The 25,897-nt window shown below is 43.5% G+C and overlaps 1 protein-coding gene across 1 annotated transcript; it reads right to left on the minus strand.

The window, feature by feature from the left end:
- Nucleotides 1-24,866: 24,866 nt before the first annotated feature.
- Nucleotides 24,867-25,671, minus strand: LOC309550077 (alpha-1,4-N-acetylglucosaminyltransferase-like; the record flags this gene model as incomplete). The annotated part of the gene is made up of 2 exons (XM_082250540.1): nucleotides 24,867-25,454; nucleotides 25,600-25,671. 2 exons carry the CDS (start codon nucleotides 25,669-25,671, stop codon nucleotides 24,867-24,869), a joined length of 660 nt encoding a protein of 219 aa, XP_082106666.1.
- Between the last annotated feature and the right edge of the window lie 226 nt (nucleotides 25,672-25,897).

A 25,897-nucleotide genomic window follows, 5' to 3' on the forward strand; every position in this document is an offset into this window, starting at 1 on the left:
ATAGCAATAATATCTGTATGGCTTATGTTGTATGCTGTTCAGGAATTTGTCCTCCAGATCAGCCATAAATAAGTTTGCATACTGGGGTGCCATTTTACTTCCCATAGCAGTACCCATACACTGGAGATAGATGTCATTATTGAAAGTGAAGTAGTTGTGTGTGAGAATGAATTTGATGAGCTGTGTAAAATCCTCAGCACTGTATTTGTGGTTTGGTGAGGATGATAAGAATCTGTGACATGCAGCCAATCCATCCTTGTGAGGGATGTTACTATACAGCGATTCTACATCCATAGTGACTAGAAGTGTATTTGGTGGTAATTGTTGTATATTGTTAAACTTGTTAAGAAAGTCAGTTGTGTCTTGAAGGAAACTCACAGTATTAATGACTAGGGATGTGTCAGGAAAGAAAGCGTCACTCAGCCGCAATAGCAATGCGGAAGGCGGGTGCGCATGCGCGGGAGCGCGCCGGCTTGTGCACATAGGTGTGCTGGCGCAGAGCGTGTGCGTCATCACGCCCATCCTGGCCCTATTTAAGACACTCTCTGTCCACGCTCCGGTGCTGGTTTATCATCCGCTCCAGTACCCGTGACCTGTCTGTTTACCTGCGTTCCTGCTTTTTGACCCGGCTTGCTCCTTTGACCTGTCTGCACTTCTCCTGGATTGACCTCGGCTTGCCTGACCACTCTTTGCCTTAACCATACCTCTGCTGGATCTTTTGTGTACCGACCTTGGCCTGGATTCCACGGACTCTCTCTTGTCTTACCCCTCTGTACCTCCATTACCTCCGACTGATTTACTGTGTATGACCCTCGGCCTGGCATTAACCTTTTGTCTCTTTGCATTGAGTATCTCTAGATCCTCTGGAAGCGGTCCTGTGAGTCCACACCATACCATCCATCCATCCGGAATTCACCCACATCCAGTGCTCCTTGGGACGTGTCATCTCCTGTTTCACCTCCAGGGGTGATCCACACCGAGCAGCAAGGGAAGCCCTCTCAGCACTTCGGCCTCCACCAAGGTAACTGACAGCATAAACCAGACATGTCAGAAGCCGACAGAGGTGCTTCCCCGCTCGAGGCTCTATGCCAACAGGTTTCAGCCCTGACCCAAGCCGTGCAAAGGCTACAAGATGGGTACTTTCAGCTAGAGGGTCGAGTACTCAACCTAGCCGGCTCTTCTCCTCCACCTGACCCGAATCAGCCAGCTGCTAGCTCTCTGCCGGCTCCGTCTCAACCGGATCAAGCTAGCTCCACCCATCTGGCCTCAGCTCTGCCCCCGGAACCATGGGTGCCCACGCCAGAACGCTTCCGTGGGGGAGCGTAGGAAATTCAGGGCTTTCAAGAATATCTGTTTATTATATCTGGTCCTTCAACCCAGGACCTTTTCCTGTGAGTCCGTTAAAGTGGGATTTATAATTTCCCTACTGGTTGAAGAACCTCAGACTTGGGCACACAATTTCTTGGAACAGAAAAGTCCAGTCTTGAATTCCATAAGCTCTTTCTTTGAGGCTATGGCCCAATTATATGATGATCCCCAGCGCACGGTCACGGCAGAATAAGCCCTGCATGCCCTACAACAAAACAAACGACGGCCGAGGACTACACGGTAGACTTCCGTAGATGGGCAGCTGACACGGACTGGAATGAGGCAGCATTGAAATACCAGTACTGTCATGGTCTCTCTGAAGCTTTAAAGGACGAGCTTGCTCGGGTAGAAACACCTGCATCCTTAGAGGATTTAATCTCCCTTGCCATCCAAATGGATAGGCGTCTGCGGGAATGATGCTCAGAACGCCTTCAGGGGACTCAAGCTACTTGGGTCATGCCAAAGGTCCCATTTGTGGCCTCTCCTCTTCCGGGACCAGCTGCAGATGGTGAACCTATGCAAATTGGGCTCATTCATTCCTCCCTGACCCCCGAAGAGAGACAACGTCGCCGTCAGGCAAACCTCTGCCTATACTGCAGAGCAACTGTCCTGTGAGGCCTAGTAAGTGCTATTCACAGTCTGTCCTGAACTGTCAGGTCTCTGAGCCATAAAATGGAAGAGCACAAAAAGCCGCACAACTGGTTGAAGATGCAAAAAGTTAAAATCCAAATTTATTTTGCAGGCAAAAAGATAAAATCATCCAAGATGAAACCAAAACAGTCGGAGACATGGGGGGGAAAAGGGGAGCACGGCGGTTGACGCGTTTCACGGAGTCTTCCGCTTAGTCGTAACCATGCTGTACAATACAAGACACTGCTATATATAGAGGAAAAGGCATTTCAAATAACATGTACCTCCCAGAATGTGCTTGATTGAGCCCACACAGCTGCAGATACTAAATCCCAATTAAGGGCACACAAACAGCCCAGCAGGAATTGTATGTTTGCTTTTGCTTCACCTTTTGTCCAAAAACGCATAGCAAAAAAGTTCTATAAATGCATATGCGAAAAAGCTTTCAATAAAACTAAGGAAAAAACAGTAGTGATAATATAAAAAGACAGCTGGTAGAAGCCAAAAAACTAACAAAAACAAAGTAAAGGGAGAAAAGAAAAAAGAAAAACGAAGAGAAAAAAACGAAGGGAAAAAAAAAAAAGGGGGAAAAAAAAAAAACAAGAAAAAGAAAAAAGACAAAGAAAAAGTAAACAGTAAAACGGAAGCATATAGATGTGTTCATACCCAGATGGAACTATGGTATAAAAAGAAATGGTGTATAATATAGTCATGAAGAGCATATATGTGTAAATATATAAGTGGTACACATAAAAATAATAAATGTGTAACCACAAACACATACATCACGTCCATATAGCATATGAAACAAATAGATAAATGGGGGGGGAAATTGTACACATATGTAATAGGTATGAGCACAACCCCCAAAAACGTATAACCCCATCCATTGAGTGGTATATCTGCAACTGTGTTCACATACATAGGGCAATCCACCCAATCGAAAGAATATAAAAATAACCAATGAGATATGTAAGAACACTAAACATTACCATAAAAATAATAATAAATACATAAATGCATAAACATAGAAGTCCTGTGTGTCTTTATCAGCATAATGGTATTATTATCCCCTATAAAGATATAAAAATAGGGACATTTAAATGGATATATACCCAAGACATTGGTAACATCTCAGGCATATCCCACATCGATCTAACAAAAAAAAAAAAATATATATATATATGCTTACGTGTACATGTCGACTTAGATCATACTGAACACAGAGTATAGCATGCACATGTGTGAACCACCGTGCATATAGCACAATCAATATCCATAAAGGAATCAGCCACACATTGCATAAATATATAGCCATGGAGGCAAGCCGAACGGAACAACATGCATATATATCGATGAACACATGCATTCCAAAAAAAAAAAAAAAGATGCAGAGACCGAAATGGGACAAAAGGGAAGGAGAAATGAGAAAAAAAAAAAAAAAAGAGAAAAGAAGAAACAAAGAAACACTAAGACATAGAATGGCCAATCAAAGAAACATGTACCATGTATGTGTATGGGTTACAGGTAGCCCTCTCTGTATGTATAGTTAAATGTATGTACCCACGAATAGATACATGAATCATTACTGGGAATAAAAGTGAGTAACATCCCATTCAAAGTTTAAACCGCCAGGTAAGCGGGTCTGGAGTTTATGAATCCAGAAAACCTCCCGCTTACACAGAAGGCGGAACACATCGCCCCCTCTTACAGGAGCAACCACACGTTCGATCACTTGGACCGATATCAAAGACAGATCACCGTCATGTTCTGAATTAAAATGTCGGGCCACATTCGTGGATTTCCTCAATCTGACATCACTAAGGTGTTCCCTAAATCTGTCTTTAAGTTTTCGTGTGGTGCGACCCACATATTGTACAAAACATTCTCTGCAAGTAATGAGATAAATAAGGTATGTAGTGTTACAATTAAAAAACCTGTTGATTTTGTATGTTTTGTTCTCAATAGAGGATTGAAAGTTAACACCCCCTAGAATATGGGGACATGTAATGCAGTCCTTAGCCCCACATCGGAAATTACCTTTCAGATGCAACCATGTTTCTGATGTATTTTTAATTGTAGTGCTAAACAGACTTGGGGATAACTGGTTTCCCAGTGTTTTGGCCCTCTTGGCGACAATATTCACTCCTCCCTCTAAGATCCTGGCACAGTCCTTATCACCATACAGAATGGGAATATGTTTATTGATAATTTGTTTGATCCTGTTAAATTCCAAACTGTATGGGATGGTGAGATTAATGGAGCCATTATTGCCAGAAGTCTTAGATTCATTGAAATGTCTCTTTGGTGTAAGGAGGCTTTTCCTGTCCCTATTAAGGGCAATAGAGTATGCCCTGTCAAGGGTCCATTTTGGATAACCCCTAGCCAAAAAGCGTCTATACAAAAGTGCTGACTCTTTATTGAAAACGTCCAAGTCACTGCATATCCTTCTGATACGAAGGAATTGACTTACCGGTATACCCTTTCGAGTATGAAATGGGTGACTGGAGTCAGCATGTAACAAATTGTTACCAGCTGAGGGTTTCCTATATAGGCTAGTGACCACCTGATTTTGTCGATGCTCAAGGGTAACATCTAGGAAATCAATCCTATCAACATTGAATTGGCCAGTAAATGCCAGATTGTAATCATTGCGATTAAGATATTCCAAAAATAGGTCAAAAGGAAGGCCTTGTCTAGTGATAAAGATCAAATCATCTATATAACGAAAGAATATGACAATTTGATTCCTGTAGGGGTTACTATCTCCAAAAATGTGGACCCTCTCCCACCACCCCATGTAAAGGTTGGCCAGGGAGGGTGAAAAAATAGCCCCCATGGCTGCCCCACACTTCTGGAGATAGTAAACCCCATCAAACATGAAATAATTGTGCCCAAGGAGGTATTCCAAGACCTCCAAAATGTATGTCTTGGCCACCTCAGCCAGATCAGTATAGTGGGTAAGTGAAAAACGTACAGCTACTAGAGCTAGATTGTGGGGAATTGAAGAGTAGAGACTCACTACATCACAAGTCATCCACTGGTAATCTGGCTGCCAACAAATCTCACTGGTGATATTTAAGAGGTGCATAGTATCTCTTAGGTAACTGGGTAGAGTGTGCACAATGGGTTGAAGCTGGCCATCAAGCCACTCTCCCAGTCGTTCATTGAGAGACCCGATGCCAGCGACAATGGGCCTCCCCTGAACCGGGCGTGCCTCCTTGTGCACCTTAGGGAGGTGATGAAAAATTGGGGTGATGGGATATTCCGGTATCAGTTTATCAGACTCCTTAGGGGTAAGGATACCCATAGAGGCACCTCTATCAATAAGCTCTCGCAAAATGGCTCTGAACCTATTCAAGGGGTCACCACTTAGTCTTATATATGTATCCGTATCAGACAATTGCCTGAGAGCTTCCATTTTGTATTCACCTTTGTCTAATATGACTACCGATCCCCCTTTATCCGCATTCCTAATAACAATAGAGTCATCCTCCATCAAAGATATTAAAGCATTCCTTTCCTGTACATTCAGATTGTCATTTCTCACCTGTACCTTATTGGGAACCGTTTGTTTCAGTTCAAAAATGTCCTCTTCGATTCGTTTTTGAAAGGTGTCCATCTGGGGTACCCGTGACTGAACAGGATAAAAATATGAGGGTACTTTGAATGAAACTTTGTTGACATTATCCTCTTTCTCCTGTACAGCATCTCGATTTTCCATCATTAAGTCCTCCAGATCGATGGTCGCACAATGTTCTCTAAAAGATCTCGGTGATTCTGGGCCATTATCCCCCAATATTGTCACAGGTTGATCCACACCCAATGGTAGAAAAGACAAAAAAAGAAAAAAGAGGGGCGCACCGACCTAGTGCATTACCATAAAAACTTTTATTAAAATATTAAAAGGTGTACAATATACTCACAAGACTGGTGTGGTACAACACACATCAAGAATAGCATATACAGTCTCCAAGGTAGCCAGGTCCCAATAGTGACAAATGGGCATACAGATAGTCGCATGGGGCTGCTGTGGCTAGGCTGACGCGTTTCAGGGGCGAGCCCCCTTCCTCAGAGCCAGAAAAGATGAGCAGCAAGGGGGCTCGCCCCTGAAACGCGTCAGCCTAGCCACAGCAGCCCCATGCGACTATCTGTATGCCCATTTGTCACTATTGGGACCTGGCTACCTTGGAGACTGTATATGCTATTCTTGATGTGTGTTGTACCACACCAGTCTTGTGAGTATATTGTACACCTTTTAATATTTTAATAAAAGTTTTTATGGTAATGCACTAGGTCGGTGCGCCCCTCTTTTTTCTTTTTTTGTCTTTTCTACCAGTGGTTCTGGATACCCTTGATCCTGAAGGGGGCAGCAAGACCAAACAGCTCTCTTTACATCTGAGTTTGTAGTGCACCTCTTTCTACTCCATCAGACAGCACTTAAGCGCAGGAGGTTTTGTTTTTACTTGATCCACACCCAAACCATTGTCCACATCCTGAGAAACCTGTAAAGCTGTATCATCCTTCAGAAAATGCTTGCGTAAGGTCAAGTTCCGGACAAATTTATTAATATCCAAGATCGTGGAAAACGGATCGAAATGTGTATGAGGGCAAAAGTTCAATCCTTTCGATAAAAGGCTCAATTCCCCCACGGTTAGGATCTTTTGTGATAGATTAATCACATTGTTGCTTGTCTCATCCTCATGTTTTTTTTCCTCTGAGCTCGCAATGAATAGTGGTGATCCCGTTGGCCTCCGGTGCTTCTTTCCTCCCCTCCTTGTTTTCTTTGCGTTTTTTTCTTTTTCTGGGGCTTTTTCTCCCTTCTCTGACCGTTTTTTGAAAAAGGGGTATTGTACGGTGTACCTCCTGATCTAGGGAGTTGAGCATGATCAGGAGAGCTATCCGAGCCAGGTGTACCATAGGGACTCTCTATGACGCTTGTTTCTGGATCGGAAAAGCTCACTCTTTTCTTAAATTGGTGGCGATTCCATCGCTGCGATTTTTTCCACACATATACATTGTCCATTTCATAATCCACTTTATCACGCTGAAACTTTTCTTTTTTGCCATTCATGATCTCGTTTTCAAATTTGTCAGTTCTAGCACTGAGATTCTGATCAAACTCCGAAAATGAAGGCAAATCTTTAAAAGTGGATAGCTCCTGTTGTAACATTGTTATATCCTCTTGTAGCTTTTTTAATTCCAGTGTTCTAGATGTTATGATTATTTTCATTAGTTCAATAGAACAAGTAGAAAGAGTATCTGTCCACAATTTTTTAAGATCCTGGTTGAAAAGATCAAACGTTGGAAATTTCTTAATTCTCAAGCCACGAGGGATACGCTGAACCTCTACATACTCCGCAAGCGTAGTTTTCTCCCAATAGGCTTTAATCTCTTTAATTATTAGTTTTTCCAGTTTTCTGAAAGAAGCGTCCATAGGGGCCGAGGAATTATCTGAGTCTTCTCTCAAGAGAGATGTTGCTCCTGTTCTGAGGGGGTTAGCGTCATGTTTCCTAAGTGATCGGCCATTCACAGTCTCATCCATGTCTCCGGCTGAGTGGTATAATGATACAAAAATGTCAAGTCTATAGTAGCTCACATATGTAAAAGGGAACTCACCGAGCCGGTATCCAAAAGCGGAAACAGCAACAAACGGTCAAGAGGGAAAAGAACCGCTCAAGTGAGGGGATAGTTCCAAACACATCCAACCCAGGTGCAGGCACGGATCCGCAGTCCTGATAGCAGCAAATGGAAGAGCACAAAAAGCCGCACAACTGGTTGAAGATGCAAAAAGTTAAAATCCAAATTTATTTTGCAGGCAAAAAGATAAAATCATCCAAGATGAAACCAAAACAGTCGGAGACATGGGGGGGAAAAGGGGAGTATCTGCAGCTGTGTGGGCTCAATCAAGCACATTCTGGGAGGTACATGTTATTTGAAATGCCTTTTCCTCTATATATAGCAGTGTCTTGTATTGTACAGCATGGTTACGACTAAGCGGAAGACTCCGTGAAACGCGTCAACCGCCGTGCTCCCCTTTTCCCCCCCATGTCTCCGACTGTTTTGGTTTCATCTTGGATGATTTTATCTTTTTGCCTGCAAAATAAATTTGGATTTTAACTTTTTGCATCTTCAACCAGTTGTGCGGCTTTTTGTGCTCTTCCATTTGCTGCTATCAGGACTGCGGATCCGTGCCTGCACCTGGGTTGGATGTGTTTGGAACTATCCCCTCACTTGAGCGGTTCTTTTCCCTCTTGACCGTTTGTTGAGGTCTCTGAGCCATCCCCTGCTCACCTTATCCTTCCTGTCTCCCTACAGGTAGCAGAAGAGAGGATCCAGCTCACGGCAATTATTGATTCTGGGGCTTGCAGTTGTTTCCTGGATTGCACACTAGCTAAGAAGCTGGGGGTCCCCCTGCAAGCCAAGGAGCAACGGCTTCAAGTCTTTCTGGCCGACGGATCCTTGCCTAGTTCCGGACCCATGACCAGGGAGACCTACCCGGTCCTTACTACCACAGACTCAGGCCATGAAGAGCTCCTCCGCTTCAATGTCCTGTCCTCTCCCTTATTCCCGGTCATCCTAGGCCTACCATGGCTCCAGGCCCACAACCCACAGATTGATTGGGTTAAGAAGAGGATTTCCTTCTCATCCAAATACTGCCTAGATCATTGCTTTCCTCCCAGATCCAAAGCTCCTGCCACTTGTCTAGCCATCCAGCTGGTCCCAGACCCCCTCGAAGACATTCCCGTAGCTTACCGGGACTTTAAGGATGTTTTCGACAAGAAAAAGGCTAATGTTCTACCCCCTCACAGGCCCTATGACTGCCCCATCGAGCTTCTCCCAGGGGCAGAGATCCCTTTTGGAAGGATATTTCCCCTGTCTGAGAAGGAATTAGAAACTCTTCGGTCTTATGTCGATGAGAACCTTGAAAAGGGGTTCATCGGGCCCTTGTCCTCCCCAGCTGGCGCTGGAATCTTTTTTGTGGAGAAGAAGGACGGTACGTTAAGACCCTCCCTTTGATTCCAGAGTTATTCCAGCGCTCCCGGAATGCTCGGGTCTTTACTAAACTAGACCTCCGAGGGGCATACAACCTTATCCGCATCCGAGAGGGGGATGAGTGGAAAACTGCATTTAGAACCCATTTTGGCCACTACGAATATATGGTCATGCCATTCGGGCTGTGCAATGCCCCGGCCACTTTCCAACATTCGGTAAATTACAATTTCCGAGAATTTCTGGATAACTTCTTAATTGTATACCTAGATGACATCCTGGTCTTCTCCCCCTCTTTAGAACAAAGTTACTAACCACCCTGAGGAAACATGGGCTCTACGTGAAATTGGAGAATTGTGAGTTTGAGAGAGGGTCTATTCAGTTTCTGGGGCTTATCATCTCAACAGAGGGTGTCTCTATGGATCCCCAGAAGGTCACCAGAGGCCCAGTCAGCCTTTGATAAATTAAAGAACCTGTTCATGACCACACCTATTCTTCAACATCCGGACCCAGCTTTACCCTACATTCTCGAAGTGGATGCCTCGGAAGTAGCCACAGGGGCTATCCTGTCCCAGCAACAAGGCCCAAAGGCCCTACTACACCCAGTAGCATTTTTCTCTCGGAAGATGTCACCTCCAGAGAGGAACTACGATGTGGGGGATCGGGAACTTCTAGCCATTAAATGTGCCCTGGAGGAATGGAGGTACCTGTTGGAAGGGGCAGCGCACCCTATCATGATATTCACTGATCACAAAAATCTAGAATATCTTAGGGCCGCCAAACGTTTGAGACCTCGGCAAGCCCGGTGGGCCTTATTTTTCTCACGTTTCAATTTCCATATCACTTACAGGCCAGGCTCTAAGAATGGAAAAGCAGATGCCCTGTCCCGGATGTTTCCAGACACTCCCACTACAACGGAGCCCAATACCATCTTGTCAGCTCAAAACTTTTTTCTGATCCACACGGACTTACAGTCCTCAATTCAGCGAGCCTCTACCCAATGTACAGGACACGAAGCCGAGTCTCTACATAAGCGGGAAGGATTCCTCTGGTACCATGAGAAAATTTTTGTTCCCACACAAGTGAGATTGATGGTCCTCAAGACCTTCCATGACCACAAACTTGCCGGGCATTTTGGGGTAAGAAAGACCTACAAACTCATCCAACGCCGCTTTTGGTGGCCTAAACTGCACCAGGACTGCAAAACTTATGTGAGTTCCTGCATCACATGCCAACGCAACAAAGAGGCAAAAGTCAAGTCATGGGGCCTGTTAAGACCATTGCCAATTCCGGAGCGGCCCTGGAAAGGTCTATCTATGGACTTTATAGTCGAGCTTCCACCCTCAGAAGGGTTTACTACCATCTTTGTAGTCGTAGTCCGACTCTCAAAAATGGCTCACTTCCTGCCTTTGATGGGCACCCCTTCTGCCTTGGAGACAGCCAATACATTTATCAAAGAGGTGGTCAGGCTACATGGACTTCCAAACAATATAGTCTCAGATCGAGGCGTTCAATTTACCTCTAGGTTCTGGAAGGAGCTCTGTAAGTCCTTGGCGGTTGAAGTGTCCCTGTCGTCTGCTTACCATCCACAAAGCAGCGGGCAGACTGAAAGAACAAATCAAACCTTGGAACAGTACCTCCAATGCTTCTGCACCAGCGCTCAGGACAACTGGACCTCCCTGCTTCCATGCGCGGAGTTCGCCTACAATAATTCTGTACACTCCGCAACCAACCAAACGCCGTTTTGGGCTAATTATGGCTTTCATCCTTCCTTCTTGCCTAATCTGGATCAGGAAATTACAGTTCCCACAGTCCATGATCGGCTAGCAGCCATTGAAGCTAATTTTCAGTTGCTACGGGACAATATTCTGAAAGCACAACAGGACTATGAAAGATTCTGTGATCTCAAACGGAAGGAGAACCCAGTATACAAGGTGGGAGATAAGGTTTGGCTCTCGTCAATTAATCTAAAATTATCTTGTCCGCCCAAGAATTTGGGGCCAAGATTCATTGGTCCTTTTGAGGTCAAAAGAGTAGTGAATCCTGTGGCCTTTGAATTAGTCTTGTTAAAGTGCAGTGCAAATACAGCGCAAAGATAAGTGAAATAACTAATAACAATATTTTAAATTTTCTAGAATGCAGCTGTTCATAAATAGTGGTACCCAAAATTCATAAATATGAGAAAAATATATCACAGCCCAAACAATAATGTATGATAATAAAGTGATTACGTTCTACTTAAAAGACTCATAAAGTGCACCGTGCAAATATGTGCAAAAATTGGGGTGTAGAAACCATATAGACATATACTATATAAATATAGTTAAAATATATAAATATAAAGTGCCAGTCCAGATGTAATAGTTGTTTAAGATCTCAGTAGATGATAAGATGTACACAGTCCCAAAAGATGTCTCACAAAGGTGCTGGAGTGCCAGGAAGAAAGTGCACAAAACATGCAATCTGTTGTGGTGCAGTGAGCCAGTGCCGGACCTCCCCCTTTGGGTGTTCACTTACCGGACAATGGTGACCCCTATGCTGTATAGCAATAGAGATCGACAAGGCTTATGTCCTAGTAAGGAACCGGCTATTACAACTCCTCCAAGGCGAATGTATCTCCACAGATGTAAATGCCCCGATACATGTATTGGAGAAAAGGATGCTCATATAGTGTAAATCCGATAAAAGGTTTTTTATTGTGCAAAATAATGAAAATACACTCACATTTCGTTGCTTAGTAAAAGGCATATAGGTTAAAAATCTCGTCCTTCCTGGTAGCAGGTGCCGCTAGAACGCCCCGTGGTTTCGGCGTGCGTTCCACCGCACCGGAAGTGACGTATCGCTAGGACGTAGACCGGAAGTGCGTCGACGCGTTTCGCCCTCCTCTTCCGGGCGTTTTCACAGACGTAAAAATACGTCTGTGAAAACGCCCGGAAGAGGAGGGCGAAACGCGTCGACGCACTTCCGGTCTACGTCCTAGCGATACGTCACTTCCGGTGCGGTGGAACGCACGCCGAAACCACGGGGCGTTCTAGCGGCACCTGCTACCAGGAAGGACGAGATTTTTAACCTATATGCCTTTTACTAAGCAACGAAATGTGAGTGTATTTTCATTATTTTGCACAATAAAAAACCTTTTATCGGATTTACACTATATGAGCATCCTTTTCTCCAATACATGTATCGGGGCATTTACATCTGTGGAGATACATTCGCCTTGGAGGAGTTGTAATAGCCGGTTCCTTACTAGGACATAAGCCTTGTCGATCTCTATTGCTATACAGCATAGGGGTCACCATTGTCCGGTAAGTGAACACCCAAAGGGGGAGGTCCGGCACTGGCTCACTGCACCACAACAGATTGCATGTTTTGTGTACTTTCTTCCTGGCACTCCAGCACCTTTGTGAGACATCTTTTGGGACTGTGTACATCTTATCATCTACTGAGATCTTAAACAACTATTACATCTGGACTGGCACTTTATATTTATATATTTTAACTATATTTATATAGTATATGTCTATATGGTTTCTACACCCCAATTTTTGCACATATTTGCACGGTGCACTTTATGAGTCTTTTAAGTAGAACGTAATCACTTTATTATCATACATTATTGTTTGCGCTGTGATATATTTTTCTCATTTGAATTAGTCTTGCCTGGCTCTCTTCAGATCCATCCGGTGTTTCATGCCTCGCTACTTAAGCCAGCGGTACCAAGCCCCTACCCGGAAAGAGAAGAGATACCACCTCCTCCAGTTTCAGTGGAAGGGGAGCCTGAATTTGAGGTTGAGACCATTCTAGATTGTCGACAGAGAGGCAATAGCACTCAATATTTAATCAAATGGAAAGGATACCTGCCGGAAGACAATTCATGGGAACCATTAAGCAGAGTTTCACAACAAGTTTCCAGGAAAACGTGGTCGTTGGGCATCCAGAGGCTGCCCCTCAGGGGGGGGGCACTGTCAGGAAAGAAAACGTCACTCAGCCGCAATAGCAATGCGGAAGGCGGGTGCGCATGGGCGGGAGCGCGCCGGCACGTGCACGTAGGCCTGCCGGCGCAGAGCGTGTGCGTCATCACGCCCATCCTGGCCCTATTTAAGACACTCTCTGGCCATGCTCCGTTGCTGGTTTATCATCAGCTCCAGTACCCGTGACCTGTCTGTTTACCTGCGTTCCTGCTTTTTGACCCGGCTTGCTCCTTTGACCTGTCTGTACTTCTACTGGATTGACCTCGGCTTGCCTGACCACTCTTTGCCTTAACCATACCTCTGCTGGATCTTTTGTGTACCGACCTTGGCCTGGATTCCACGGACTCTCTCTTGTCTTACCCCTCTGTACCTCCATTACCTCGGACTGATTTACTGTGTATGACCCTTGGCCTGGCATTAACCTTTTGTCTCTTTGCATTGAGTATCTCTAGATCCTCTGGAAGCGGTCCTGTGAGCCCACACCATACCATCCATCCATCCGGAATCCACCCGCATCCAGTGCTCCTTGCAACGTGTCATCTCCTGTTTCACCTCCAGGGGTGATCCGCACCGAGCTGCAAGGTAAGCCCTCTCAGCGCTTCGGCCTCCACCAAGGTAACTGACAGGATGGTTTAATAAGCTACTGAGTTTTAATAATTTCCTTGGCTTATACTGCAAAATAACCTTAACCAGTTCTGAACTGGAAGGATTTGCTCCCTTAATGACCAGGCCATTTTTTGCGATTCAGTACTGCGTTAACGGAAAATTGCGCGGTCGTGCGATGATGTACCTAAATAAAATTGATGTCCCTTTTTTTCCCACAAAAAAATAGAGCTTTCTTTTGGTGTTATTTGATCACCTGGATCGGAGGTAGCCAGGTGTAAACAGTCACAAGTCCATTTACAGTGCCTTGAAAAAGTATTCATACCCCTTGAAATTTTCCAAATTTTGTCATGTTACAACTGTATCAATATTTCCAGGCCTGGGGACTGAGGTGGGTCTGCCATCAGTACCGGTAAGACTTCCAACACATTTAAGTTGTGAACCCAAGTGTAAGAACTGAGACAATAACCATTCCGGCATCTTTGTTTTGTTTTGTTTTATTGTATTCTAGGGGATGGGAGAAGGGAATGAGTGGGATACTCCTCTGGCTCTTCTAGGCTTAACTGGGACTTTGTACAAAAAATGCTCACTAACGCTGTCTTGGTGCCAGCTGAATGCTGACCAGCACTTCCTGACGCTTCAAATGCTGCTTGACTGAATTAGTGCTGGAACCTCGACTTTAACTTGTTTGTTAGCTCAGAAGTTCCAGGACTGTAGAACTCTTGACTCCTGATACTGGATTTAGCTCAAAAGTCACTGAACAGCTCCCTTCAGCCCTTCACTGGCTGAGGTAGCTCCTTGTCACTACATGTGCTGCTGCAACTCTTAACTCTGTTCGCTGCACACTGTACACTGACTCTTCAGGGCCCAACCACGGGTACCCCCTTTACACTTCAGGGTCCTCTGACTAGGCACCCCCTCTAACACTTCAGGGTCCTCTGACTAGGCACCCCCTTTACACTAGCTGACTCCTGGATCCCTAGAACCTTCTCCGGAGTGGTCCCCTCTGACACTAGGCAGATCCCTAGGGGCAATCCACAGTACTCACGACCGTTGTAGGCTTTCCAGGACACCGGATCCCCTCTGCAGCTCAGCTCCACACTCTTTGGATTCCAAGGCCGCCACCCGAGACGCCTGCTTCCTCTGACAGGAGGAGAGACAGCCGTACTCTCCCTCCTGGGAGTCTGCTTCCCACCAAAGACGCTGTATTAGGCGTTCCCTCAGAACTTATACTCACTTATAGAATCCTCTGTGGCAGAATCTGCCTTCTGGGGTAGATACAGGCCTGAGTGTGTCTCTGATTGGGTTTCCTTCACTGTCCAATGAGAATCCTCTCATGGAGCCAGTGGGTAGACTCCCCTCTCAGCAGACACACCTGGGAGACATGACAGCCTAGCTGAAAATCATGGCCCTGGTGTTAGGCAGCCAAGGCCCACTATACTTTTACCTAGCACCTGCCTACCAAAAACGTAAATGTATTTATCGGGAAGTGGCACATAATTACAGTATGTAGAAGGAAAATGATAAATGGTTTTCAAAATTGTTTACAATGAAATATCTGAAGTTTGGTGTGCATTTGTATTAAGCCCCCTTTAGGCCCCTTTCACATGGGCGGTGCGCCCGCCGGATTCTGTTTTGCTCATCAGCGATCGATCCGCTGAGCAGGCGGTTGACAAGTCTGTCTTGGCTTATTTTGCAGAGACAGACCTGTCAGATCCCAGCTCTCCTCTATGGGAGATCGGATGAAAACGGACCGCCTGTCCATTTTCATTCGATCTTATCCAATCCGATCCTCCAGACAGATGGAAAATAGAGTTTCCATCCGTCCAGATTTCACGGACAGGATCAGATCGGATAGTGGCGGGTGTCAGCAGAGATGTCTCCGCTGATATCCGCTGCTCCATAGAGGTGCATGGAGCGTCTGATGAGGTCCACCTGAAAGACTGACAGGCAGACCGGATCGAAAAAGCCTGTGTGAAAGGGGCCTTACTTTGATACCCCTAACTATAATCTAGTGGGACCAATTGCCTTCACCTAATTAGTAAATAGAATCCACCTGTGTGTCTTTTATTCTCAGTATAAATACAGCTGTTCTGTGAAGCCTTCAGAGGCTTGTTAGAGAACCTAAGTGAACAAACAGCATCATGAAGGCCAAGGAACACACCAGACAGGTAAGGGATAAAGTAGTGGAGAAGTTGTAAGCAAGGTTAGTTAAACAAAAATATCCCAAGCTTGAACATCTCACGGAGCACTGTTCAATCCATCATCCAGAAGTGTAAAGAGCATGGCACAACTGCAAACCTACCAAGACATGGCTGTCCACCTAAACTGACAGGCCGGGCAAGAAGAGCATTAATCAGAGAAGCAGCCAAAAGACCCATGGTAACTCTGGAGGAGCTGCATAGATTCACAGCTCAGGTGAGAGAATCTGTCCACAGGGCAACTATTAGTTGTGCACTTCATAAATCTGGCCTTTATGTAAGAGTGGCAAGAAGAAAGCCATTGTTGAAAAAAAGCCATAAGAAGTCCGTTTGCAGTTTGCGAAAAGCCATGTGTGGGACACAGCAAACATGTGGAAGAATGTGCTCTGGTCAGATGAGACCAAAATTTAACTTTTTGCCCTAAAATGCTATGTGTGGCAGAAAACTAACACTGCACATCTCCCTGAACACACCATCCCCACCGTGAAACATGGCGGTGGCAGCATCATTTTGTGGGGATGCTTTTCTTCAACAGAGACAATGAAGCTGGTCAGAGTTGATGGGAAGATGGATGGAGCCAAATACAGGGCAATCTTAGAAGAAAACCTGTTAGAGTCTGCAAAAGAGTTGAGACTGGAGTGGAGGTTTACCTTCCAGCAGGACAGCGACCCTAACCATACAGCCAGGGCTACAATGGAATGGTTTAGATCAAAGCAAATTCAAGTGTTGGATTTAGGTCAGGAGTTTGACTGGGCCATTCTAATTGAGAATCTGTATCAAGACTTGAAAATTGTTCACAGACACCCTCCATCCAATCTGACAGAGCTTGGGCAATTTTGCAAAGAAAAATGGGCAAAAATGTCCCTCTCTAGATGTGCAAAGCTGGTAGAGACATCCCCAAAAAGACTTGCAGCTGTAATTACAGGAAAAGGTGGTTCTACAAAGTATTGACTTGGGTGGGGGGGGGGTGAATACAAATGCAGCCACACTTTTCAGATATTTATTTGTAAAACATTTGGAAAACCATTTATCATTTTCCTTCCACTTCACAATTATGTGCCACTTTGTGTCGGTCTATCACATAAAATCCCACTAAAATAAAGTTACGTTTTTGGTTGTAACATGAGAAAATGTGGAAAATTTCAAGGGGTGTGAAAACTTTTTCAATGCACTGTACATCTGACTGCCCATAGAGGAGAATGGAGGGTCTGATCTGGTCCGCCTATCCTTTTTCATGTGTGAAAGGGGCCTTATAAAGAGGGTACATTTTCCCTGCAAAGGCACAGACAATAAAATAAAAACTGGTAAAAGTTGCAACACTTCCCCACTTTGCTTTAGAAGTAGATGTACTCTAACTTCCATTTCTTAAAGCGGAGTTCCGGCCTCAAAATTGATAAAATTGATTTTGGGCCATCCGCTTGCTGAGGGTCACCTGAAAAAGAAATGGATGTTCCCGTTTTTTTTTTTTTTTTTTGTTCACTTACCTTGTTTTTGAAGAAAATATACTTACCTTCCTTCCACTTCCTCCCACTGCGGCCGTGGCCTGCGCCGTCTCTTCTGGTTTGCGATGACTCCTGGGGGCTGAATGTCATCGCTCCCAGGAGTCAAAGCGCCTGCACCGACCCCACTCGTCATTTCCGGTGCAGGCGTGGCATTCCCTGCTAAACAGCTTCTGGGCGTGGCCAGAAGCTGTGCAGGAATGCGACGTGAAAGTGACGAGCGGGCCGGTGCAGGGCATTCTGGGACTCCGACGTCACCGAAGAGGAGGCAGAAGAGGACGTGCTGGCTTCAGTTGCCCACACCTGAGATGGCAGCGCTGGAGAAGAAATTTTAAAGGTAAGTATTTCTTCTAAAAGGTAAGTGCGACCTGGGACAGTACAGAGGCTAGCCATTATGGAATGTACTAGCCCTGACTATCCCAAGGGTATTTTTATCCAAAATTCACCCCCGAGGCCGGAACTCTATTTTAAACTCCTGATTAGGAACTGAACTATTTACTGTACTCTTATATGTATTGCAGAGTTAGGAGTTATGTTGCGCTAGAAGCTATTAAATGTCCAGCCTTATGTACTGTATATAGTGGAATTGGGCATATTAAGCAAGCATTGTTTCGATAGTAATAGTAATTTTAATCCAATCTAAAATGGCTCCCTCTTTCAGTCTGCTTGCACATCACAAACTCCTAGACTGACATATCCATATGGATCTCACATCGCTTTCTTTCAAACACTGAGCTCATAATTTTTCCTTCCCCCATGCCCCCTCTCTTGAAATTTCAATTGAGATCAATAGCACAACTATTCTTCTCTCCCTTAAAGTAATACTAAAGTCTCTTTTTTTTTCTTTAAAAATAACAAACATGTCATACTTACAGTGCCTTGCGAAAGTATTCGGCCCCTTGAACTTTTCGACCTTTTGCCACATTTCAGGCTTCAAACATAAAGATATAAAAATGTAATTTTTTTGTGAAGAATCAATAACAAGTGGGACACAATTATGAAGTGGAACGAAATTTATTGGATATTTCAAACTTTTTTAACAAATAAAAAACTGAAAAATTGGGCGTGCAAAATTATTCAGCCCCCTTAAGTTAATACTTTGTAGCGCCACCTTTTGCTGTGATTACAGCTGTAAGTCACTTATAGAATGTGTCGGCAGATAAGAACCATTTGGCCCTTCTAGTCTGCCCAATATAATCTTTTTGTATCCAAATCCGGCTTTAAACTTCTCCACAACAGTATCTCGGACCTGCCTGGTGTGTTCCTTGTTCTTCATGATGCTCTCTGCGCTTTAAATGGACCTCTGAGACTATCACAGTGCAGGTGAATTTATACGGAGACTTGATTACACACAGGTGGATTCTATTTATCATCATTAGTCATTTAGGTCAACATTGGATCATTCAGAGATCCTCACTGAACTTCTGGAGAGAGTTTGCTGCACTGAAAGTAAAGGGGCTGAATAATTTTGCACGCCCAATTTTTCAGTTTTTTATTTGTTAACAAAGTTTGAAATATCCAATAAATTTAGTTCTACTTCATGATTGTGTCCCACTTGTTGTTGATTCTTCACAAAAAATTACAGTTTTATATCTTTTTGTTTGAAGCCTGAAATGTGGCAAAAGGTCGAAAAGTTCAAGGGGGCCGAATACTTTCGCAAGGCACTGTACCTGCTCTGTGCAGTGGTTTTGCACAGAGCAGCCCATTTCCTCCTCTTCGTGGGTACGGAGAAGCTTGCTATAGGGGCACCTGAGCCAAGTTGCAGCTCTGTGTGTCCATTTCGACACAGAGCCGTGGTTCGGCCTCATCCCCTCTAACTCCTCATTGGCTAACTGACTTTAATTGACGGCAGCAAGAGCCAATGGCACCCCTGCTGTGTCTCAGCCAATTAGGAGGGATGTTCAAATGAGGCACTCATGCACATGGCTGGATAGAGATGGAGTTCAGGTAAGTATTAGGGGAGCTGAGGGGCTGAGGAGGGCTGCTGCACAAGCGACACGTTATCATCACCACTGACAGGGCTTCCATCTTTACCTGGTCTTCCTTACGGGTTGGTGGGTTCTGGTCCTTTGATTGGATGAGTCCTGAGGACACCGCTGTATTCACTATACCAATAAGTAAACCTTATATAGGCTGAGCTATAGGTAAAAATCATCCATGGGAGTTTACTCACCCTTTAATCAGGGCCAGATTAACATAGGGGCTATTGGAGCTGCAGCTCCAGGCCCCTACCTTAATATAGGCCCCGGGTTGGCCATATTCACTGTTACCGCTCTTCTGTCACTTGTAAACACAGAAGTCTGGCTTCTATGCTCGCTTCCCCCAGGCAGCTCCCTCAGAACCTCCCCACACAGCACGAAGGCCGGACAAGGAGGGACAGTTGCCGATGCATGGATGTGTTTATGGGCTTCAGAGACAGCATCCCATGTTGAATAAGGCATGCATGGCTGCACCCTTCCTCCTCTGGGTGCATGCCAAGGCACGGCCCTTAAGACCCTTCAAAATCCTCAGCAACAAGCCCATGATGCTCTTAATCCGGCCCTGCCTTTTATGAGTTCAGTGGCAGGATACCACACCTCACTGCTACATGCAATGGCAAGGCAAATATTGTCATGGTCTCTCCATGATTTCCCCACATAGTAGGATAAACAAATAATTGAGAAGTCCAGCAGAGAGGGATAACCAATATCTTGGTGTTGGTCCTTTGGGAAGTGGCATAAAGGCAAATACTGCAGAGAAAGCTTACCATATGAGTCTCTGAAACCCAAAAGAGAAACTGCCAAAGGACACAACTTACAGAAGTTAAACCAAAATGAAATATCAATTTTCTTTTCAAAGCTTTTATTGAAAAAAGGGAATTATACATTTGTAGGAAGCTTTACAATAAATCAATTTGCAATAGCCACAATTCTTTTACATCAATCAATTCAATAAGGTAGGAAGGTTGTAAGGTACAGCTTTCAGCTTTCTGGCTCTCCTTCTCCCACTGTAGTGTGTAACAGAGGTCCTATTCTATGACTGATTTGCTGAGTGGAGTAGGTTTAGAGAGGCTGTCATGACAGTATGATCTTTTCTGTGATTGAGGACTTCAACTAGGCCTGACATGTAAGCAAAAATGAATTTTGCCTCTTTTTTGAGGAGAAAATTAGTTGGGGACCATGTCACCCAATGTTTCCTCTGAACTGAAAAACTTTTATTGAGACCAATGCCTACAAGGCAAGCGTTGCACTGACCAAGGACCATTTACTACTTATTGTTCTGGCAGCAGCCTTATGGTCTTTTTGTGGAGTAGCATTTGAAGTTCAGAAACAAGAAGAGACGTGTGCACCACTTTAATTTACCAGCACTCTAATGCCTCGTACACACGCAACAATAGTTGGCCGTGAATTTTCGGCCAACGTCCGATCGGCCGATTTTCGGCTTGTTAGTATGATGCTTTCGACAACCGACTGCGACTTTTCGTCCGAACAAAATCTGGTGTGCATGCTATAAAATTTTTGTTGGCCGTCAACACAACGGTCTATTTTCCATCAGTCAGTACAGATTTCGGCAGACAAAAATCTGATGAGCAAGACTGGGCATGCTCAGAGAAGAAAAAACACACGGAAAGTAAACCAGCACATGACATCACTTCTGAAGTTGGTTGTTGTTGGCCGAGAAAATTTGTGTGCAGTCTAGAGCACATTTCAACCAACACAACAACACTGGACAAAAGTCGACCGATCGGTCGGCCGATAATCGTTGCGTGTGTACGAGGCTTAAAACTACTTGTACAGGTGGGAAGTTAAATGTATGTGCTCAGGGGAATGGAAGAGAGCCAGATGAGCTTTGCTGCTTTAGAAATTGGAAGCTTTAGAACACCTGCCGGTGATTTTATTTCTAAGTACCCATTAGCATGATTTCCACATGCGTCTTGTTCAGGTGACCCCATATCACACACTTATAGGGTGTCGCCAAGCCAGGAAACCTTGAAGGCCAAATAGCAATAAATAATTAGCATGGGTTTAAACTCCTCTCACTGGTTTAGTGGTTTATATAGTCTTCAAAAGGGCCCTTTCAGGGCTTCCATTCAGGTACTGCTCAAAAACAAACACTTATCATTGTATATACAAACCCAATTCCAAAAAAGTTGGGACACGTACAAATTGTGAATAAAAACAGAATGCAATGATGTGGAAGTTTCAAATTTCAATATTTTATTCAGAATAAAACATAGATGACATAACAAATGTTTAAACTAAGAAAATGTATCATTTTAAGGGAAAAATAAGTTGATTTTAAATTTCATGGCATCAACACATCTCAAAAAAGTTGGGACAAGGCCATGTTTACCACTGTGTGGCCTCCCCTCTTCTTTTTATAACAGTCTGAAAACGTCTGGGGACTGAGGAGACAACAGACTTGTATAAAGTACTCGAAATTTCTACTTGAGTAAAAGTACAAGTGCTCGATCAAAAAATTACTTGAGTAGAAGTGGAAGTGCTCGCAGAAAAAGTTACTTAAGTAGAAGTACTAAAGTATTCAACATTTTTTTTACTTAAGTATTGCAAGTAGTTTTTTCAAAAAATTTGCTACTTAAGTACTAAAAGTAAAAAGTACCAGTAGTTTTGAAAAAAAATTTCTACTCAAGTACTGAAAGTAGAAGTACAAGTACTGTGTTATGTAGTTATTAAAGAAAGAAGTCAAAAGCATGAACATCATATTGTTTTTATTATTTCAAATGATTTATTCAAATGATTAACCTGTGTTTGTTAGTAGTTTCTTGATGCACTTTAAGCGCTGTAGCACCATTTATTTGTTTGTTTCATATTTTCTTTTTATTGGAAAGATTTGGTATAGCAGCTTTTATTATACACAGCCTTTATTTTCGTATGCGCTGATTTACAAATGACATTATACACATTTTTTTGAGCTTTATGCAACCTGCCATCTACTGTTCTGGCAGTGGTAATTTTTTTAAAAGTAACGAGTAACTATGCAGCACAAAAAAAAAATACTTGAGTAGAAGTATCGAAATCATCGAAAAAATGTAGTGAAGTAAAAGTAGAAGTAGGAGAAAAGAATTCTACTCTAGGAAAGTACAGATACCGCATTTCGGTACTTAAGTACAGTACTTAAGTAGTTCTACTTCGTTACTATACATCTCTGGGAGACAAGTTGCCCAAGTTTAGGAATAGGAATGTTGTCCCATTCTTGTCTAATACAGGCTTCTTGTTGCTCAACTGTCTTAGGTCTTCTTTGTCGCATCTTCCTCTTTATGATGCGCTAAATGTTTTCTATGGGTGAAAGGTCTGGACTGCAGGCTGGCCATTTCAGTACCTGGATCCTTCTTATACGCAGCCATGATATTGTAATTGATGCAGTATGTGGTCTGGCATTGTCATGTTGGAAAATGCAAGGTCTTCCCTGAAAGAAACAATGTCTGGATGGGAGCATATGTTGTTCTAGAACTTGGATATACCTTTCAGCATTGATTGTGCCTTTCCAGATGTGTAAGCTGCCCATGCCACACGCACTCATGCAACCCCATACCATCAGAGATGCAGGCTTCTGAACTGAGCGCTGAGAACAACTTGGGTTGTCCTTGTCCTCTTTAGTCCGGATGACATGGCGTCCCAGTTTTCCAAAAAGAACTTCAAATTTTGATTTGTCTGACCACAGAACAGTTTTCCACTTTGCCACTGTCCATTTTAAATGAGCCTTGGCCCAGAGAAAACGCCTGTGCTTCTGGATCATGTTTAGATATGGCTTTTTTTTTGACCTATAGAGTTTTAGCCGGCACGGAAAATGGCACGGTGGATTGCGTTCACCGACAATGTTTTCTGGAAGTATTCCTGAGCCCATGTTGTGATTTCCATTACAGTAGCATTCCTTTATGGGATGCAGTGCCGTCTAAGGGCCCGAAGATCACCGCCATCCAGTATGGTTTTTCCAACCTTGACCCTTACACACAGAGATTGTTCCAGATTCTCTGAATCTTTGGATGATATTATGGACTGTAGATGATGATAACTTCAAACTCTTTGCAATTTTTCTCTGGGAAACTCCTTTCTGATATTGCTCCACTATTTTTCGCCGCAGCATTGGGAATTGGTGATCCTCTGCCCATCTTGACTTCTGAGAGACACTGCCACTCTGAGAGGCTCTTTTTATACCCGATCATGTTGCCAATTGACCTAATAAGTTGCAAATTGGTCCTCCAGCTGTTTCCTTATATGTACATTTAACTTTTCTGGCCTCTTAGGCTCCATGTACACGGGACGTTGTTAAAAGTCCCTTTGAATGCTGGAATTTTTAGGAAGTTTGAAACGTCCGTTCGGTCGCGTTTGTACCCGCGTTTAGCAGCGTTTGCGGGCGTTTGCGTTTAGAAGCGTTCCTAGAGGTCAAAAAAATTATTCCCCTTTAAAATGGAAAAACGCGAACGCTAAACGCGGGTCATCGCGTTCAGACGCCTTCGGATGCGTTCAGACGCGTTCGGACGCGTTTGTGCGTTTGAAACGCCGGGAAACACACGTTGAAACGCAAATAATTGCGTTCTAAAAACAGTCCCTGAACGTAACTGCCTGCAAATGACTGTAAACGACCTGGTGTACATGGACAGATAAGATAAAATGTAGATGGGTTCAGGGGCTTCTGAAAAAAACGCCCAACTGCTCCTAAACGGCCATTTCCAGCGTCCCGTGTACATGGAGTCTTATTGCTACCTGTCCCAACTTTTTTGGAATGTGTAGATCTCATGAATTCCAAAAGCCAATATTTGGCATGACATTTCAAAATGCCTCACTTTCAACATTTGATATGTTATCTATATTATATTGCGAATAAAATATAAGTTTATGAGATTTGTAAATTAGTCCATTCCTTTTTTATTCACAATTTGTACAGTGTCCCAACTTTTTTGGAATTGGGTTTGTAGATCAGATAATCAAAGAGAAAATATCACCTTCACTTTCAGTCCAAAATTAGTGCTGCCAGGGCAGGAAGTGAAAGATTAGCCTGCTTCCCAACACCACTGGAATTTTACAGTTAGTTCATCATGAGGGGTCTCCTACATGACAGCAGGAAGCATCCCAGCAACCGTTCAGCCTTCATATAGTATTAATGTGTCCCTTACATCAAAAGGGTCTTGGTGTAGCTGCATTGTCTGCATACATGGTTTGTCAGCTCTTAACTCTTCACTATACAAGAGATTTTTAGTTGCTTTCTCAATCTTGGTTGTGTAGATTTTCCCTCACTCTCCATTCCAGTAACAGTGGACCAGAATTAATGGAGAAATCCAAGACCTTAAGTGAAACCTCCTTTTAATGTTACATTATGAGAGGGCATTGCTGCAGTGAGCTCAGAGACATAGCAGTCATTGAATGGAGGGAATAATTCACTTTTTTTTCATAGGGTTTCACAGATTTATGTTAATGTAAAACAAAAGGACAAGTTCATTAGTGTAGCAACCAGGAATAGAAAAATAGGACTGGGATGAAAATCAGTTTTTAAGTGCTTAAAATGCAACATTTCTGTGTTGACTTTGGGATGCTTCAATGTTTCCCTATATGTTCTCTTGAAATTATTACTATAATCTGCTTTTATAAGCTCATAGTACCTTGTTAAAGGTGAGTTTTCTCATTTCTCAAGATATATCCATAAGTGGTAGGGCAGTGGTTTTGGTAGAGATGTTCCACCAATGTGTTGCTTCCAGGTACCATGGATTTACCTTCTTTATTCATGAAATTCCAAAGATGTAAGGCATAGGAATCATTAAAGGTTGGCAAATTCTTCCAGACTTCAAAGTAACGTGTCCATGCTGGATACAAGATGGGGTAGAAACGTCGAGGATGAAAATAACTGATGTTTGCACACATGACATCATCAGTAGCGTTAAATACCGGCATGCCACACAATTTCTTTACAACACGTGTGAAAACCCCCGGCCCTTGGTGTCCCCATATTTCTCCCCTGTAGTTCTCGACAAAGTTCTCCATAAATTGCCATGTCAGTTGGTAATGTGAGGAGAGGCCAAAAACACTACTGCTAGTATCTGTGAAAGTTTCGGCTGCTACAAAATGGTCCTGGGGTATTGGGCGAAGTGAGATTACATCAGCATCCATGTAAATTCCACCGTATTTCCACATCATGGCAAACCTGCAGGCATCTGAGCTAACATGGGTCCAGTAGACTTCTCTTTTAGGGTCCACCTGGTAATCCAGAAAAAAAAAATTGAGATTATAACATATTGCCATTTTAATAAACATTTTTATAAGTAGCTGTAGCATTGCAAAAAAACTTCTATTGTCATTATATGTGGGCTTGTATACTAGATAGAAAGAGGAAGCAAGATACTTTCTTGTATAAACAGAGGTACTGACTGCAGATAAAGGCAATGGCATAATAATCCTTCCCAGTACAAAGCATTAGTAAGACCGAATTTTGCATAAACCATTAGGCATAATTTCACAAAAAAAGGATTTTGTGGAACTGGAAAAAGTGCTGAGAATTTATAAGGGGCATGGAGAATGAGGGAAAAATAACAGAATTGAATGTACAGTATCTGACAAAAGTAAGTACACCCTCACATTTTTTTAAAAACTTTTCATGTGACAACACCGAAGAAATTACACTTTGCTACAATGTAAAGTAG

The sequence above is a fragment of the Pelophylax lessonae genome (assembly GCF_965119305.1).
Source record: "Pelophylax lessonae genome assembly, chromosome: 3".
Lineage (NCBI taxonomy): Eukaryota > Metazoa > Chordata > Amphibia > Anura > Ranidae > Pelophylax > Pelophylax lessonae.